Source organism: Hyla sarda, chromosome 6 (genome assembly GCF_029499605.1).
Source record: "Hyla sarda isolate aHylSar1 chromosome 6, aHylSar1.hap1, whole genome shotgun sequence".
NCBI lineage: Eukaryota > Metazoa > Chordata > Amphibia > Anura > Hylidae > Hyla > Hyla sarda.
Window position 1 is genome coordinate 5,767,763 of NC_079194.1, and position 18,863 is coordinate 5,786,625.

Below are 18,863 nucleotides of genomic sequence, written 5' to 3' on the forward strand. Positions count from 1 at the left end.
TCATGGCACCCTGGGCTTTAAGGACCAATGACGTTCCACAACGTCATGGTCTTTTCCGGTCTCTGCCGCTCGCCGGGCAGAGATCGGAACTGGATGCCTGCTGAAATCCTTCAGCAGGCATCCAGGGCATACGCCGAGGGGGGCCATGTAGGCCCCCCATGTCGGCGATCGCCGCAAATCGCAAGGGAAATCGCCCTTGCGATTTGCGGCGATACCGGGCTGATCGGGTCTCTGGGACCCGACCGCCCGGTAATTTTGCATGATCCCGGCTGTCACAGACAGCCAGGACCATGCTGGAGCCTAGGAGCGAGGTGGCAAGCCTGCCACCTCCTCCGATCCCCTGCGATCTGTCGGTTAGTTAACCGACCAATCGCAGGAGGGGGGGCGGTTACTTCCTCCCGTCCTGCCCGGCCCCTTGAAGTCCGGAGAGGACGGGAGGAAGACCAGAGGACGCGGCGGGGGACGGGGGAGTGCTGGGGACCAGCCCCGGTACTTACCTCGTCCCCGAAGACCCGGATCCAGACGATGAAGACGGCGGAGGAGGAGACAGGTGAGTAGATCTTCAGCCGCGGTCGGGCCCTCTACAGCAATGCACGTCACCGTAAAGCGACATGCATTGCTGTAAAGGGACCCTGTAAACTACAACTCCCAGCATGCCCAGACAGCCCTTGGCGTCTGGGCATGCTGGGAGTTGCAGTTTTGCAACATCTGGAGGTCCACAGTTTGGAGACCACTGTGCCCTTCCAGATGTTGCAAAACTACACATCCTCAGCATGCCCTTACTGTCCAGGCATGCTGGGATTTGTAGTTCTGTAACATCTGGCCCTTCAGATGTTGCAGAACTACAACTCCCAGCATGCCTGGACAGTTTTGGCATACTGGGAGTTGTAGTTTTGCAACATCTGGAAGGGCACAGATTGGGAACCACTGTATTAGTGGTCTGCAAACTGTAGTCCTCCAGATGTTGCAAAACTACAACTCCAAGCATGCTGGGAGTTGTAGTTCGGCAACATCTAGCTCTAAAGATGTTGCCGAACTACTACTCCCAGCATGCCTGAGAATGCTGGGAGTTGTGGTTTTGCAACAACAGGAGGCACACTGGTTGGGAAACATTGTCTGTTTCCTAACTCAGTGTTTCCCAACCCGTGTGCCTCCAGCTGTTGCAAAACTATAACTACCAGCATGCACTGATGGACTGTGCATGCTGGGAGTTGTAGTTTTGCAACAGCTGGAGGTCCCCCCCCCCCACTGTGAATGTACAGGGTACATTCACATGGGCAGGGGGCTTACAGTGAGTATCAGGCTGCAAGTTTGCGATGCAGCAAATTTTGCGCGGCAGCTCAAACTCGCTGTAATCCCCTGCCTGTGTGACTGTACCCTAAAAACACTACACTAACACAAAATAAAATAAAAAGTAAAAAACACTACATATACACATACCCCTACACAGCCCCCCTTCCCCAATAAAAATGAAAAACGTCTGGTACGCCACTGTTTCCAAAATGGAGCCTCCAACTGTTGCAAAACAACAACTCCCAGTATTGCCGGACAGCCGTTGACTGTCCAGGCATGCTGGGAGTTTTGCAACAGCTGGAGGCACCCTGTTTGGGAATCACTGGCATAGAATACCCCTATGTCCACCCCTATGCAAGTCCCTAATTTAGGCCTCAAATGCGCATGGCGCTCTCACTTTGGAGCCCTGTCGTATTTCAAGGCAACAGTTTAGGGACACATATGGGGTATCGCCGTACTCGGGAGAAATTTCTTAACAAATTTTGGGGGGCTTTTTCTCCTTTCACCCCTCATGAAAAGGTGAAGTTGGGGTCTACACCAGCATGTTAGTTTAAAAAAAAAATTTTTTTACACTAACATGCTGGTGTTGCCCCATACTTTTCATTTTGACAAGAGGTAAAAGGGAAAAACGCCCCCCAAAATTTGTAATGCAATTTCTCCCGACTACGGAGATACCCCATATGTGGGCGTAAAGTGCTCTGGGGGCGCACAACAAGGCCCAGAAGGGAGAGTGCGCCATGTACATTTGAGGTGATTTGCACAGGGCTGGCTGATTGTTACAGCGGTTTTGACAAACGCAAAAAAAACAAAACCTCACATGTGACCCCATTTCGGAAACTACACCCCTCACGGAATGTAATGAGGGGTGCAGTGAGAATTTACCCCCCACTGGTGTCTGACAGATCTTTGGAACAGTGGGCTGCGCAAATTAAAAATTTTGTACAGCCCACTGTTCCAAAGATCTGACAGACACCAGTGGGGGGTAAATGCTCACTGTACCCCTTGTTACGTTCCTCAAGGGGTCTAGTTTCCAAAATGGTAGGCCATGTGGGGGTTATTTTGCTGTCCTGGCACCATAGGGGCTTCCTAAATGCGACATGCCCCCGAGCAAAATTTGCTCTCAAAAAGCCAAATATGACTCCTTCTCTTCTGAGCATTGTAGTTCGCCCGTAGTACACTTCAGGTCAACTTATGGGGTACCTCCATACTCAGAAGAGATGGGGTTACAAATTTTGGGGGGTATTTTCTGCTATTAACCCTTGCATACATGTGAAATTTGGGTGGAAACACACATTTTAGTGACATTTTTAAAACATTTTTTTACATATGCAAAAGTCGTGAAACACCTGTGGGGTATTAAGGCTCACTTTATTCCTTGTTACGTTCCTCAAGGGGTCTAGTTTCCAAAATGGTATGCCATGTGGGTATTTTTTCCTGTTCTGGCACCATAGGGGCTTCCTAAATGCAACATGCCCCCCAAAAACCATTTCAGAAAAACGTACTCTCCAAAATCCCCTCGTCGTTCCTTCGCTTCTGAGCCCTCTACTGTGCCCGCCGAACACTTTACATAGACATATGAGGTATGTGCTTACTCAAGAGAAATTGGGCTACAAATATAAGTATACATTTTCTCCTTTTACCCCTTGTAAAAATTCAAAAATTGGGTCTACAAGAACATGCAAGTGTAAAAAATGAAGATTGTGAATTTTCTCCTTCACTTTGCTGCTATTCCTGTGAAACACCTAAAGGGTTAAAACGCTGACTGAATGTCATTTTGAATACTCTGGGGGGTGCAGTTTTTATAATGGGGTCATTTATGGGGTATTTCTAATATGAAGACCCTTCAAATCCACTTCAAACCTGAACTGGTCCCTGAAAAATTGTGATTTTGGAAATTTTGTGAAAAATTGGAAAATTGCTGCTGAACTTTGAAGCCCTATGGTGTCTTCCAAAAGTAAAAAATCGTAAATTTTATGATGCAAACATAAAGTGGACATATTGTATATGTGAAAAAAAAAAATAATTATTTGGAATATCCATTTTCCTTACAAGCAGAGAGCTTCAAAGTTAGAAAAATGCAAAATTTTCAATTTTTTCATCAAATTTTGGAATTTTTCACTAAGAAACGATGCAAGTATCGACAAAATTTTACCAATAGCATAAAGTAGAATATGTCACGAAAAAACAATCTTGGAATCAGAATGATAGGTAAAAGCGTCTTAGAGTTATTAATGCTTAAAGTGACAGTGGTCAGATGTTCAGAAAACGCTCTGGTCCTAAGGTGTAAAATGGCCTGGTCCTTAAGGGGTTAAGGATAGTGGATAAGTTTCAGATCGCAGGGGGTCCGACCACTGGGGCCCCGTCTCTCTGGCCAGATGGCGCGTGTTGACCACCGCACAAAGCGGCGGCTGGCACGCCCCCTCAATACAACTCTATGGCAGAGCCGGAGATTGTGCGGTGGTCAACACGCCCCCTTCCCGTGGGCTGTCGGGGCCCCATACAGGAGATCGCAGGGGGCCCCAGCAGTCGGACCCCCTGCGATCTGAAACTTACCCCCTATCCTTAGGATAAGGGATACGTTTTTCATCACTGGCTATCTCCTTTAATTTAAGGGCGGAATTCTGTAAGTGAAATTATGCTGTGAATAGATCCTAAGGGTTAGTATAAGGGGTTAGGGAGTGAGGGGGAGCCGGCTGTGCGGAGGGTCACAATCCACTACAGGGACACGGTCGTCTTCATGTTTTCTATGGACTTCATTGACTTTAATGGATTGTGTTTGGTTTCCGTCAAGCAGCGTTTTACTATATAATCTAGTGATGCTGCTGCCCTGTTTTGTGTGGGATTTATGATGGACTCTACAATGGCGGCTCCTAACGGAACCTTTAATACAAGTGTGAATGAGGCCCAAGGAGAACGATTCCTCCTACCGCCATCTTATTCTGCGACTCCCATCATAACAACATGGAAACCCAGCGGCTCCAGCTCCTACTGACGGTACATTAGATTGTCAGCTCTATGGCAGATCCTTCCCTGTGGATGGAGCAGCTTCTATTCTGAGATTATGGAGCCATGAACGGTGGCTTAGTGGTCAAATCCCACCATGAGCAACACCTGCAATGAGTTTGGATGTTCTCCCTGTATTCGTCTGGGTTTCCTCCTACACTTCAAAAAAAAACTGCTGATTGGGGAATTTAGATTGGTCCCTGTGACCATTGGGGCTCACAATCTGAGTGTACAGCGCTCCGAAAACTGTGTGCGCTATATAAACAAAGAATTATTATTAGATCTCATCTATGCAAAGCGTAGAAAGAAAGAAAAAGAGAGAACCTCCAGCTCCAAATTATTTAAGATATAATTCTTTATTGAAACTCCCGATTTTAAAATGCATCACTGGAGGGGGAAAAAAGCCGACGCGTTTCGGACATTTTATATTTGAAAAAGAAATAAATGCAAAATAGATATATAAATGATAAATAAATTAATTTAATTAATGAATAAAAAATGATAGATGTATAAAATATCATATATCTGTATCCGGGGATTGGATGTTTATGAATATTATGCATATAAAAAAGATGAGTTTCTTTTTTGTCTTTTTTTATCCGCTATTTTGTAGCCTCAGATTTTTGTGGTGACCGTATCCAGCGATGTTTTATATAGTTAACTAGCTGTGTACCCGGCATTGCCCATTTCTTTAAATATTTTTTATCTTTTTTTTGTATTTTTTTTTGTATTTTTTTTTTTTTTGTGTCTTTTGGGAAGGAAAAAGCAACAATGATAACGAATAAAAGATGTTAAAGGAGATCGCCGGCAAAAAATAACTTATCCCTTATCCACAGGATAGAGGAAAACTAGCTGACCGTGTGGGGGGGGGGGCGAGCGCTGGGGTCCCCCAATCACCGGGACTGGACCCGATGCTCAGTGAGGTGCTGCAGCTGGCATGTGCTCCATTAATTTGTATGGGAACGCCAAAAAGACCAGAGTACAGCTCTCGGGCATCTTCGGCGCTCCCATAGAAATGAATGGAACGCGTGGCATTTATCAGGCGATGTGCTCCTCACCGAGAGAGCCGGCGTCCCATCCCGGTGATTGTGGGGGCCCCAGCGATCAGACCTTATCCCCTATATCCTGTGAATAGTTTAATTTTTGCTGGCGTACTCCTTTAAAGGGGTACTCCGGTGGAAAATACTTTTTTATTTTTTAAATCAACTGGTGCCAGAAAGATGAACAGATTTGTAAATGACTTATATATAAAAAGAAAAAAAGAAGAAAAAAAAATCTTTATCCTTCCAGTACTTTTTAGCAGCTGTATGCTACAGAGAAAATTCTTTTCTTTTTGAATTTCTTTTTTTTTTTGTCTTGTCCACATTGCTCTCTGCTGACACCTCTGTCCGTGTCAGGAACTGTCCAGAGCAATATAGCTTTTTGCAATGGGAATTTTCTCCTGCTCTGGACAGTTCCTGATACGAACAGAGGTGTCAGCAGAGAGCACTGTGGACAAGAGGGAAAAAAAAAAAGAAATTCAAAAAGAAAAGAATTTCCTCTGTAGCATACAGCTGCTAAAAAGTACTGGAAGGGTAAAGATTTTTAAATAGAAGTAATTTACAAATCTTGTAAGGCAAAGGGATATGGATACCGCTCTCTCCAGCGCCGGACACCTCTTGCACCTGTGCTGCGGACTGCCGACACCGCCTCCGGCAACTCCTTATGCTAGAAAGAACTCCGTCCGGCACCAAGGTATGAGGTAAAAAGGCTTGTCTTTATTTATTCCACTGCAGGATACATACAGCTAAAGATGTCTGACGCGTTTCGCCCTTTGCAGGGCTTAATCGTAGTCTAATTAAGTCGTAGTCGATTAAGCCCTGCAAAGGGCGAAACGCGTCAGACATCTTTAGCTGTATGTATCCTGCAGTGGAATAAATAAAGACAAGCCTTTTTACCTCATACCTTGGTGCCGGACGGAGTTCTTTCTAATTTACAAATCTGTTTAACTTTCTGGCAATAGTTGATTTAAAGAAAAATGTTTTCCATCGGAGTACCCCTTTTAACTCTGTTTCCAGTACATGAACTGATGGAATATTTGCCTACAGTTTGATATAAGGTTCTTTTATTTTGGGGGGATATCACTGGGTGTTGTAGAGCATCGTCCTCCCTGCAGTGTGGAGTGCAGGAGGATGAGCAGCCTATCCCTGCTGGGGCTTTAGGAGACTGGAAAAGCTGGGTGGCACGCAATATGCGTGCCACCCAGCTTTTCCAGTCTCCTAAAGCCCCAGCAGGGATAGGCTGCTCATCCTCCCGTGCTCCACACTGCCTTATCCCCAGTCCACATTCACATGCAGCAGATTTGTTGCAGAATTTCCTGTAACCTTCCCAGATATCTGGGGATCTGCATAATTCTGCAGCATGTGAACAGCCCCATAGAAATCATTCGCTTTAGAGCAGAAAGGCTTTTTTTTAATTCATTTATTTTATTTATTTTTTATTTTTAGGTAAAACCCAGATTTTTTGCGCTGGTTTCGGGTTCAGTTTCAGCTCGCGGTTCGCTATGGTTTCTGGCAGCGGTCTGCATGTCTGTGTGTATGGCGGAGTCACTATTCCAGGGCTTAGGTTATAGAAGGTTTTTAGCTTTTTTATTTTATTTATTTATTTATTTTTTTCAATCAAACCCGAAACAAACATGGCGCTTTGTGTATTGTGTCTTTGTTATCTGCGGCTTCTCTACGGACGGACGGGGTTACATGAGACACCCTGTGCCAGAGCAAATGTGCTGAGATCAGGGGCCGTCGCCGCTGCTTTTCTGTTTAGCACCACAGAACTTTTGTTTGTTGCTGCTGCTTTTATGTTTTATTTCCTCACCGAGCGGATTTCTTCAGTTTTTTCGATTGGTTAGGTTGCGAGGCTGCGGCGGATAATACGGAGAATGTGACCAAACTAGTTGCACATTATCTCTTTCCTCTTGGCACCCGGCGCCGCTCTACCTGATCCAGCTCTTGGCTCTTGCGGATCCCGAATTCCTCCTGTTGCGTTTGTTTGATTAATGCCTCTTTGTGTTTGCGCAGGTCGGTTTAACCATTTAACGCCTCGCAATAGATCTGCAAAAAAATAAATCATTTTTTTTTTGTTTGTCTGGAGATTGCATCATCTCTTTAAAAAGGATCTGTAAACCTACCAAACTACAACTCCCAGCATGCAGTTTGCTGTCTGAGGGTGAGGGGAGTTGTAGTTTTGCATCAGTTAAATAGCCACATGTGTTGGGAAGAATGCATTACACCATGTGCAAGGCTAATTGTGATGGGAGTTGTAGTTTCTCAACAGCTGGTCAGTACATGATGGGGGACATTGTTTGGCTGTCAGGTTATTATGAGGGTTGTAGTATTCCTGCTGTATGAGAGGGGTGAGGAGGAGAGGACAGAGGAGTCGGGAGAGAGGGAGGGGACCACAGGAGTCAGGAGGGAGGAGGAGGGGACCAGAGGAGTCTGGAGGGAGGGACTGAGGGCACCAGAGGAGTCTGGAGGGAGGGACTGAGGGCACCAGAGGAGTCTGGAGGGAGGGAGGGGGACCAGAGGAGTCTGGAGGGAGAAGGAGGGGACCAGAGGAGTCTGGAGGGAGGAGGAGGGGGACCAGAGGAGTCTGGAGGGAGGAGGAGGGGGACCAGAGGAGTCTGGAGGGAGGGGCTGAGGGTACCAGAGGAGTCTGGAGGGAGGGAGCGATGGAGGGGACCAGAGGAGTCTGGAGGGAGGAGGAGGAGGGGACCAGAGGAGTCTGGAGGGAGGAGGAGGAGGACCAGAGAAGTCTGGAGGGAGGAGGGGGACCAGAGGAGTCTGGAGGGGGGGACGGAGGGGGACCAGAGGAGTCTGGAGGGGGGGACGAAGGGGGACCAGAGGAGTCTGGTGGGGGGACGGAGGGGGACCAGAGGAGTCTGGAGGGGGACCAGAGGAGTCTGGAGGGGGGGACGTAGGGGGACCAGAGGAGTCTGGAGGGGGGGGGGCGGAGGGGGACCAGAGGAGTCTGGAGGGGGGGACGGAGGGGGACAGATAAGCTTGCAGAGAGTTAAGGGGCACAGAGGGTCCTGGAGGACAGAGGTGTCTGGCAGTGGCTTATCCCCCCTCTCATGTCCGGCCGGCCCAGGTGTTTTCTGTATATTTGGGGGTCTCAGTGGACGATCATTGTTTTACATTGTACGGGACACTTCAGTTTTTTTGCTCCTATTTAATATCTGGTTTTCACACTTTAGACTTTTGTTTTGTGTTTTCCTCGATATCATCGCTATAGAAATAGAGAGCGAAGCCCGGAGCATCTGAGCGATTCCTAGAAAGTCCCCGGTCGGGTCGTGTTTCTTCATGTATTTGGTGGTTCTGCTGTGAGCGGAAGGAATGTGTATATACTGTGTATTGTGTAGATGTTTGTATACTGTACACATTGATTGTCTATACTGTGTAGATGTGTTTTTATGGTATTTTTGTGTTTTCAGTCATTTCCTGTGTTTTTGCCGTGTACCTGCAGTGACACACAAGCTTCGCACCTCTCTGTGGTTTATTTTGCGCCTTCCTCTTGAGGGGTTGATTATTTTCGTCTCCTCCTGGCAGCCATTGAGATTTGTCTAGTGTGCGGCCGTAGTTGCCAAACATGGTGCCCGGTAAAGTGTGCCGGCTTTTTCTTCAGAAGATTTGGCTTATTGTGACACGGTTCTGGGTCAGCGCTCCGCCTGAAGAGGAGACCCCATTGTTTGGCCATCGGGCGCTGACATCGAGGTGCTGAATGATGTTTATGTGGAATTGTTTTAGAGTATAATGCAGCTTATGTATCAATCTGTACATGAACTAAAAATAGACGAAAAAGCTCAGTAAATGAGCTCACACAGATCAGCCAAAACATTAAAACCTCTGGATTATCTGGTGACAATGGCGCCTACTGGGGTGATGGGGGGGGGGGGGGGAGATATCGGGACAAGTGATGGGGGGGGAGAGATATCGGGACAAGCGATATTGGGGGGGGGGGAGATTTCGGGACAAGTGATATAGGGGGGGGGGGGGGGGGAAGATATCAGGACAAGTGACAGTCAGGTCTTGAAGTTGATGTTAGAAACAGGTAATGGCCGAATAGTGATAGACGACTGGGTCAGAGCATCTCCAGAACGGCCGGTCTTGTGCGGTGTTAACAGTATTTAGTTGTTAGTACCGACCAAAAGTGTCCAAGCAAGGACAACTGGGGACAGGGTCATGGCGGCCCAAGGAATGACAACCGGGGACAGGGTCATGGCGGGCCAAGGAAGGACAACCGGGGACAGGGTCATGGCGGCCCAAGGTAAGTACAACTGGGGACAGGGTCATGGCGGCCCAAGGAAGGACCACTGGGAGGTTATTACTTGTTACAGAGGGGATATGGTTATTACTGGTTACAGAGGGGGTATGGCTGTTACTGGTTACAGAAAGGGTATGGCAGCTACAGTCGTCCATCATTATAGACCATACAGTTTTATTGTATGCACTGAGGAGAGGCAGAAGGTGGCTAAAGCCTGGGCCTGGTAGTGTTGTGTGGAGAGGAAGGTATTCTGTTTTGCCCAGGTGCCTAGATTTGTGACTAGTCCATCTTTACAGTATGTGGCCCCACCATCGTCCGGCACACGGATCCCTTGGCGCAGATGGTTTCCAGACTTTCTTCAGGTTTCAGATCAGAATTTCTCGCCTTCCGTCCCTCGTGTCAGAATATTCACCTTGTTGGACGTGTCCTGCACTGTGGGCGCCATATAATTCTGGAGAAGAACCACATCATTCACAGCTACTGATAAAACTCCTCTGTTGCTCTTATGAAATGAAGGGGTTAATGTCACTACCTTTGATGGCGTAGGGTAGGGAAGAGTCTGTGTTGTATACTACCAGGCAACCCCCTAATATAGGGGCAAGACGGTAAAAGTTATATGATGGGGTGGATAAGTCTGGAGGGGATGTGGTCAGGCAACTGCTGGACACACTGGTGATGAACGGTACTGATGTGGCGGAGCTCTCCCATATTGCCTAGGCTTCAGCAGCGGTAAGTTTATGGTTTTGGGTCTTGGCTAAGCAGAGGTGTGGAGGTGTCTTGATGGTGGGTTAAGGTTGAGAAGCAGAATCTGGTTCACTGTTGCGCATGAGGCCAGGGACAGGGTGTCCAGCAGGTGAACCAGGTGGGCAGATGTGTTGGACCAGATGAAGGGGACTTGATTGGGCTCCGTTGTGTTTGGGTTCAGGAAGAAGAGCAGAATCCGGTCCACCATAGCTTTAAAAATAGATGGTGGACGGGGTGTCCAGCATGTGAACCAGGCATGCAGGTTGTGTTGGGCCATGCTCTTGGTTCAGTTGTTTTTGGGTACAAGAAAAAGAGCAGTGGTAGGTATGGATGACTGAGTCTCCAGCAAATGAACCAGGCAGGCAGATTTGTTGAGCCTTGCTGTGGGCTGGGCTCAATTGTTTTTGGGTACAGGAAGAGTAGAAGCCGGTTCACCGTGGCTGTAGGGTAGATGGCGGACAGGGTGTCCAGCATGTGAACCAGACGTGCAGGATGTGTTGTGCCAGATGAAGGGCAATTGATTGGGCTCAGTTTTGTTTGGGTAGAGGAAAAAGAGCAGAATCCGGTCCACCATAGCTTCAGAAATAGGTGTCGGACAGGGTGTGTTGGGCCATGCTCTGAGCTCAGTTGTTTTTGGGTACAAGAAAGAGAAGAAGCCGGTCCACCACGGTCGTAGGATTGGGTGGCAAACAGGGTTCTAACAGGTGAGCCAGGCAGGCAGAAGTGTGGGCCCTGCTTTGGGCTCAGTTCTTATTGGGTACAGGAAGAAGACCAGAAGCTGGTCCACCATGGCTGTAGAGTAGATGGCGGACAGGGTGTCCAGCATGTGAACCAAATGGGCAGATGTGCGCAGGTTGATTGAGCTTAATTGTTTTTGGTTACATGACAAAGGCAGTCTACAGTGGTGGTAGGAACAGGCGGCGGACCAGTGTACAGCAGGGGGGTCAGAGCGTGACGTTGAGGTGGAGCCGCCGCACCCTTCACTGACCCAGGCTCTGCGCCCATTCTGCCCGGACTGCCACCCTCTCAAATGTACAAATAAAACATAGAGAACTTCTAGTAAGATTCTTCTCTTAAAGGGGTACTCCACTGGAAACATTTTCTTTCAAATCAACTGTTGCCATAAAGTTAAACAGATTTGCAAATTACTTCTATTAAAAAATCCCAATCCTTCCAGTACTTATTACTGACCACAGTGCTCTCTGCTGACGCCTCTGTCCATTTTAGGAACTGTCCAGAGTAGGAGCAAATCCCCATAGCAAACCTATCCTGCTCCGGACAGTTCCCAAAATGGACAGAGGTGTCAGCAGAGAGCACTGTGGTCAGACAGGAAGGAAATTCAAAAAGAAGGGAACTTTCTCTGTAGTATACAGCAGCTGATAAGTACTGGAAGGATTGGGATTTTTTTTTGTAGAAGTAATTTACAAATCTGTTTAACTTTATGGCACAAGTGGATTTAAAAGAAAATGTTTTCCAGTGGAGTACCCCTTTAATGTTTCATGTTACAGTCTGACTCATCTGGTTAATGCTGATGATGAGAAAGAGAAGCAGCGTTACGGCGGACGTGACCCGTGTGCAGATCTGACAGCCACGTCTGTGGTTCCTCTGTGGTGTTCGTCAGGTTCCTGCACCACCATGCGCTCGCAGTTTTGCGGCTTCCTTTGCACTTTGAGCTTTTATTCTATTTAAAGTCGTTTTTTTTGTCACAATGGTGAGATTCGCAATGTCCTTTTTACTTGATTTACTGCTCTGCATTCTCCAAATCCCAAACCTGTTCAGCAAATGCAGTCTGGGCATGCTGGGAGTTGTAGTTGTGCAATAGGTGGAAGCACTCTGGTTGGGAAACACCGGCCTATGGTGATCTGTCTTATTAAGAAATAATTAATAAAGTATCATTGCAAAACTTCAACACCCAGCATGCCCGGACAGCCAACGGCTGTCCGGGCATGCTGGGAGTTGTAGTTTTGTCACAGCTGGAGGCCCTATATATATATATATATATATATATATATATATATATATATACACAAACACACTGTACAAATAGTCTTGGTTGACAAAGTGTTACAATGTAATGTAAACCTCTATGGGCTAATATGTCTCCATGGCTACAGACTACAATCCAACCCTGTGTAGTCAGATCCATTCTCCCTGTTAATTTTTTGACTGCTGACCTAGAATTTGACCCAAATGCTTTAAAGGGTGTGTTAACCCTAATACAGGGGCCGGGGAATGGACTCTGAGTGGGTCGGTCACCTCTAAGTCATCGGGCAACCCCAATGTCCAGTGCCGAAAAGCGAGAATTTGAGGACCACGTAGAGGCTTTGTATGTTATTGATAATTTGTGAAGTATTTGTGCTGTGTTTACATTTACAATTACCTCATGTTCACGGTATACATGGTCATACGGGCCGTACAGTGCGCCATTGTATACTACACCACGGACCGGTTAATGAAACTTTTCTCTTTTTTTTAAATTTTTTTTTCCAGAGAATCAGGACAGTCTGCACCACGTGGTCCACGAGCGTCTGGGGGAGCTGCTGCGGGTGCTGAAGGGGGTGATCAGCAAACACCAGACCCTCAACTCTGTGGATATTCTGGGCGCTGCCGGGACGGTGATCGCCAAAGTGAAAGGTGAGCGGTGCGGGGGTCATGTGTCTGGGATGGTCCAGGATCTGCCATAAGTCTGCATTACTACCCAGAAAGGGATCTATGGGGTCAGCGGTGACCAATGTGTGGGGGCCGGATATATGGGATATACAGCAGATGTCTTCAGTAGGGTGTGGAGGGACTCCGACCTCTCATCGACGCCTGTTGTGTAGTTAAATGGGCACTGACATTTGCAATACCTTTTATACCTTTGCAATACCGGCACGTCCTGTATGCTGTCCCCGCCGACACGTCCTGTATGCTGTCCCCGCCGACACGTCCTGTATGCTGTCCCCGCCGGCACGTCCTGTATGCTGTCCCCGCCGGCACGTCCTCCTGTATGCTGTCCCCGCCGGCACGTCCTCCTGTATGCTGTCCCCGCCGGCACGTCCTCCTGTATGCTGTCCCCGCCGGCACGTCCTCCTGTATGCTGTCCCCGCCGGCACGTCCTCCTGTATGCTGTCCCCGCCGGCACGTCCTCCTGTATGCTGTCCCCGCCGGCACGTCCTCCTGTATGCTGTCCCCGCCGGCACGTCCTCCTGTATGCTGTCCCCGCCGGCACGTCCTCCTGTATGCTGTCCCCGCCGGCACGTCCTCCTGTATGCTGTCCCCGCCGGCACGTCCTCCTGTATGCTGTCCCCGCCGGCACGTCCTCCTGTATGCTGTCCCCGCCGGCACGTCCTCCTGTATGCTGTCCCCGCCGGCACGTCCTCCTGTATGCTGTCCCCGCCGGCACGTCCTCCTGTATGCTGTCCCCGCCGGCACGTCCTCCTGTATGCTGTCCCCGCCGGCACGTCCTCCTGTATGCTGTCCCCGCCGGCACGTCCTCCTGTATGCTGTCCCCGCCGGCACGTCCTCCTGTATGCTGTCCCCGCCGGCACGTCCTCCTGTATGCTGTCCCCGCCGGCACGTCCTCCTGTATGCTGTCCCCGCCGGCACGTCCTCCTGTATGCTGTCCCCGCCGGCACGTCCTCCTGTATGCTGTCCCCGCCGGCACGTCCTCCTGTATGCTGTCCCCGCCGGCACGTCCTCCTGTATGCTGTCCCCGCCGGCACGTCCTCCTGTATGCTGTCCCCGCCGGCACGTCCTCCTGTATGCTGTCCCCGCCGGCACGTCCTCCTGTATGCTGTCCCCGCCGGCACGTCCTCCTGTATGCTGTCCCCGCCGGCACGTCCTCCTGTATGCTGTCCCCGCCGGCACGTCCTCCTGTATGCTGTCCCCGCCGGCACGTCCTCCTGTATGCTGTCCCCGCCGGCACGTCCTCCTGTATGCTGTCCCCGCCGGCACGTCCTCCTGTATGCTGTCCCCGCCGGCACGTCCTCCTGTATGCTGTCCCCGCCGGCACGTCCTCCTGTATGCTGTCCCCGCCGGCACGTCCTCCTGTATGCTGTCCCCGCCGGCACGTCCTCCTGTATGCTGTCCCCGCCGGCACGTCCTCCTGTATGCTGTCCCCGCCGGCACGTCCTCCTGTATGCTGTCCCCGCCGGCACGTCCTCCTGTATGCTGTCCCCGCCGGCACGTCCTCCTGTATGCTGTCCCCGCCGGCACGTCCTCCTGTATGCTGTCCCCGCCGGCACGTCCTCCTGTATGCTGTCCCCGCCGGCACGTCCTCCTGTATGCTGTCCCCGCCGGCACGTCCTCCTGTATGCTGTCCCCGCCGGCACGTCCTCCTGTATGCTGTCCCCGCCGGCACGTCCTCCTGTATGCTGTCCCCGCCGGCACGTCCTCCTGTATGCTGTTAAAGAGTACCTGTCATCAACAAAAACTTTTAATATGTTGTTCATAATCATTAATGAAGACATATTGTAATATATCTTAATTAAAAGATTAATCTTAATATTTATACCAGTTTTTTAATTTTATACTTTTGGCCACTAGGGGTCTCTCTTCTATGCCTGGTCTGCAGGCAGCTTCCTATGCTTTTCATAGTAAGTGTACAGCTTTTAGGACTAATGCTGAAAGGGCTCTGGTCCTTCCACAGGAAGTTCAGTACTCTCAGCTCAGCAGCACTGTGAGCTACAAGCCTGCACATGCCTCTCATATAACAGAGGCCAGTGACCTCCCGTTCTCCCTGCCCCTCACCACACGTTATCTTATACATTGTATTATCTCACTGCTCACAGCTGGAGGTACCCTGGTTGGGAAACACTGCTGTAGAGGGAGAGCAGCATTACAGGAAGACTGGCAGAAGCAGAGTCCCGGCCAGGCTTCATGTGACATCATGCCTGCCGGGACCCGCCTCCTTCCACCCCTCAGAAAGACAGTGCTCCTGAACTAATGAAGAGGGATGAAAAAAAAAGGTATTTCCACAGCGTTTTAAACCTCAATAACACAGGTATAGTCATAGTTAGAGTAAGGGACAGATGGGGAGGGGGATCAGGGAAAGTTTAGTTGATGACAGGTACTCTTTAACCAATTTATATTCGTAATTTACATATCTTATTTTCTACATTATATAAAAAGATTTTAGCATATGTCAGTGCCAATTTAAGTAGTTATATACGCTGAAACAGCGCCGCCTCAGTTCATTGTCTAGTATTGCAGTTCAGGCTAGGGCAGTTGACTGGAAAAAAGTTGAAAATCTGGGCACAGGCCATGGATGGGGGAGGGGGTGCTGTTTTGGGAATTTTGAGACCTTTCCCTTATTTTAATGTTCTGCAGCCCCTTTGAGTGCCTATATGGATGTATATGGATTTGCTGATCTCTGGTCCTTTGTTTGTTGCTAGGACGTCCGTCACTTCTTGGTGGGCTCGGTACGAAGTTGGCCTCAATTATTATTATTTTTTTTATGGCCTCACTTATGTTTTTTTCATTATGTCGTTGTTAATGATCCACTTCAGTTGTTGGATCTAGTGTGAACAGGTGCAGAACGTTTCTTCTCCGAGGCCGGTATCTGGATCGGTGATGATGAGGATTATAGTTAGCGATGCCCAATGGAGTATTACCATCATAGTGAACAACATGGCTGCCATTGTGAATGTTACATAGTATGGAAGGAAGAAAGAGACTCATGTCCGTCAGATTCAACCAGAGTTGGCAGGAGATGGATGAAGGAGAGGAGTATGGTTGGGTAATGTGGTGGCGGTCCACCTGGGGGTTGGCTGACACATTGTGTATCTGGCTCCTAAGATATCTGATCTGATATCCCATCATCTCCCAGCTGAAATCTGTAAATTCTGCTCTTTTCTCATGGAATTTTTTGAGATTTTTATTTTTTTCATTTGAATGTGATGCGATGCTGGGGCCCAGGTCCTCAGATCTTCTCTCCTGCCGGTTCTGTCCTATTATCGTATGTTTTTTAGAGAACGGCCGTATCGGACTCTGTTACTAGATAGATGGCGCGGTGTTGGGTTTATCACGGAGGCGCATTGCTGAGATTCCATCGGTCACGTATCCCGGAATACAGGAGGCGCTCTGTCCTCCTTGTAATACAAAGTGTTTAATGTAGTGGTGAAACCCCGATAAAGAGCCGCAGATACCAGGTGATTGTGAAGAGTATACGGGCTCTGGGAAGTGTTGTACAGTATCGGGGAATCTGCAGGCTAGAGAAGATCATTGAGCGCTGCAGGTTTACTCTCTGTTACAAAACTACAGCCATTGGCTGTCCGGGCATGCTGGGAGTTGTAGTTTTGCAACATCTGAAGGCACCCTGGTTTGGAAACACTGCTGTTTTACATATAATAGAACAAAACGTATTACGTAGATGCCACGGTATGTGCCGGGTGGTCCTACGCGTCACATAATGCATGCGTTGCTCAGGACATAATGGGAAATACTGTAACTTGTTGGATTGACCCCCGCAGCAGGCGCTTTACCACTTCCTATTTTTAGGCCAAAGTCTTATAGTTGCCCAGGAGTTGAGGCTTCACTGTAAAGACAGACATGTTTTATGATGCCTGAGGGGCTTATGTCATCTGGAAACCCCTTTTTCTTTTTGCCTTCATTCTTGGATAGACGCCATAAAGGTGATGCAGGGAAGTGACTCTTTCTCTGGTAAACACTCTTTTGGTTCATCACAGCCAAAGCCTACTGCACCCGCCGAACTTGGTGGGAACAGCCAACTTATGTGTGTCGGGAAAACAAGGGTCGGCTATGTGGGGTATCAGAATTTATTCTCGTGGAGGTACTGCTCTGCAAGGGGTGCTGAGGAAGGACAGAGGAGTCTGGGAAGGGGAGCAGAGAATCCTGGAGGAGGTAGGAGAGGAGGGGACTGAGGAGAGGAGCCTGGAGGGAGGAGGGGATGGAGGAGAGGAGCCTGGAGGGAGGAGAGGAAGGGACAGAGGAGAGGAGCCTGGAGGGAGGAGAGGAAGGGACAGAGGAGAGGAGCCTGGAGGGAGGAGAGGAAGTGACAGAGGGGAGGAGAGGAAGGGACAGAGGAGGAGCCTGGAGGGAGGAGAGGAAGGAAGGAAGGGAGGAGAGGAGCCTGGAGGTAGGAGAGTAAGGGACAGAGGAAAGGAGCCTGGGGGGAGGAGAGGAAGGGACAGAGGAAGGGAGAGGAAGAGGAGCAGGAGCCTGGAGGAAGGGACATAGGGGAGGATCCTTGAGGGAGGAGAGGTAGGTAGGGACGGACGGACGGAGGAGAGGAGCCTGCAGGGAGGGGAGCCTGCAGGGAGGGGAGCCTGCAGGGAGGAGAGGAGCCTGCAGGGAGGCGAGGAAGGGATGGAGGGTGGAGAGGAGCCTGCAGGTAGGAGAGTGAGGGAGTATAGAAGCCTGCAGGGAGGAGAGGAAGGGATGGAGGGAACAGACAAGAGGGAGGAGAGGATTCTGGAGGAAGGAAAGGGACTGAGGGAGGAGAGGAGCCTGGAGCGAGGAGCAGTGGGAACTGAATTAGGAGAGGATCCTGGAGGGAGAAGAGGAGGGGGAGGAGAGGAGCGAGGAGCAATGGGAACGGAATTAGGAGAGGATCCTGGAGGGAGGAGAGGAGGGGAAGGAGAGGAGCCTGGAGGTGGAAAGGAGGGAGCAGTGGGGTTGGTAGAGGGGACACCATCTGGCAGTCAGTCCCCAATTCCCCTCTGCCCAGCATGTGTACGGGGGACCTGGTAGGAATCACCGTCTGCTTCTCCACATGTAACCGGATCCTGTTGGGGAAACATTATCAATAAGACAATTTCCTGGATAACATGTAATCTGCTCGGAGAATTCAGCAGCTGCCAATGTAAAGTGACTTTATACTGGTGACCACCGAGGATCTGCACAGTCCTGTCACTCTGTACTAGTCATCTGGATTCAAGGGGTTGTCCAAGATTAAAAATATAGAAAAATTGTTTTTTTTCCTCCGAAAACAGCGCCACCCCCGTCTCCGGATTCCATCTGGTATTGCGGCTCTCTACGGTTGCCATGTTTTTCTCTCTCTGGGGGTCAGTGCGGGTCCCTGTGGAATGTGTTTTTCTCTCTTGTACACTGTGACGTCATCTTCAGCTGTGGAGAGGCGTCTGTAAGTACTCGGGCGGCACGTCCTACATACCTGGGCCCTCGCGCTTCGGGCCGTCAGCTTTTTGCTGCTAGAAAAATGTCGTCTACACAAAACAAATCCTCTACTATTAGTAGGAAACGACAGATACTCTGAGCGCAGCGAAACCTTTTCACATTGTGCATTGTTGTGTGCGGCCATTGTGTGCGGCCAGGATGTCCTGGGGAAAAGTGTGTACAGTAAAGTGCTGTGGCCCTACAGGACGCCATCGGCCCCTACACATTACTGCGTGTCCCTATAGGAGGGCCAGTGTCCTGTCATTGGCCTCGCTGCAGCTTCGTTCCTTTGGACGCTTCCATTAGCTCTCATTCCAAATACAAATGTTTTTCCCGAGCACTCAACAGTTCAAAGGCCCCAACGCAACGGTGACGACACCGCCTTCCTGACACAGGAAAAGTATTCAGTG

At 49.5% G+C, this 18,863-nt stretch overlaps 1 protein-coding gene across 1 annotated transcript in view; it reads left to right on the forward strand.

Annotated features, from left to right (window-relative positions):
* Positions 1 to 18,863, forward strand: part of ARHGAP29 (Rho GTPase activating protein 29) — a 163,660-nt gene that overhangs the window by 49,434 nt on the left and 95,363 nt on the right. The window contains exon 3 of the mRNA XM_056526663.1: positions 12,829 to 12,972. Within this exon, the coding sequence (XP_056382638.1) occupies positions 12,829 to 12,972 (144 nt within the window). The remainder of the gene's footprint in view (positions 1 to 12,828; positions 12,973 to 18,863) is intronic.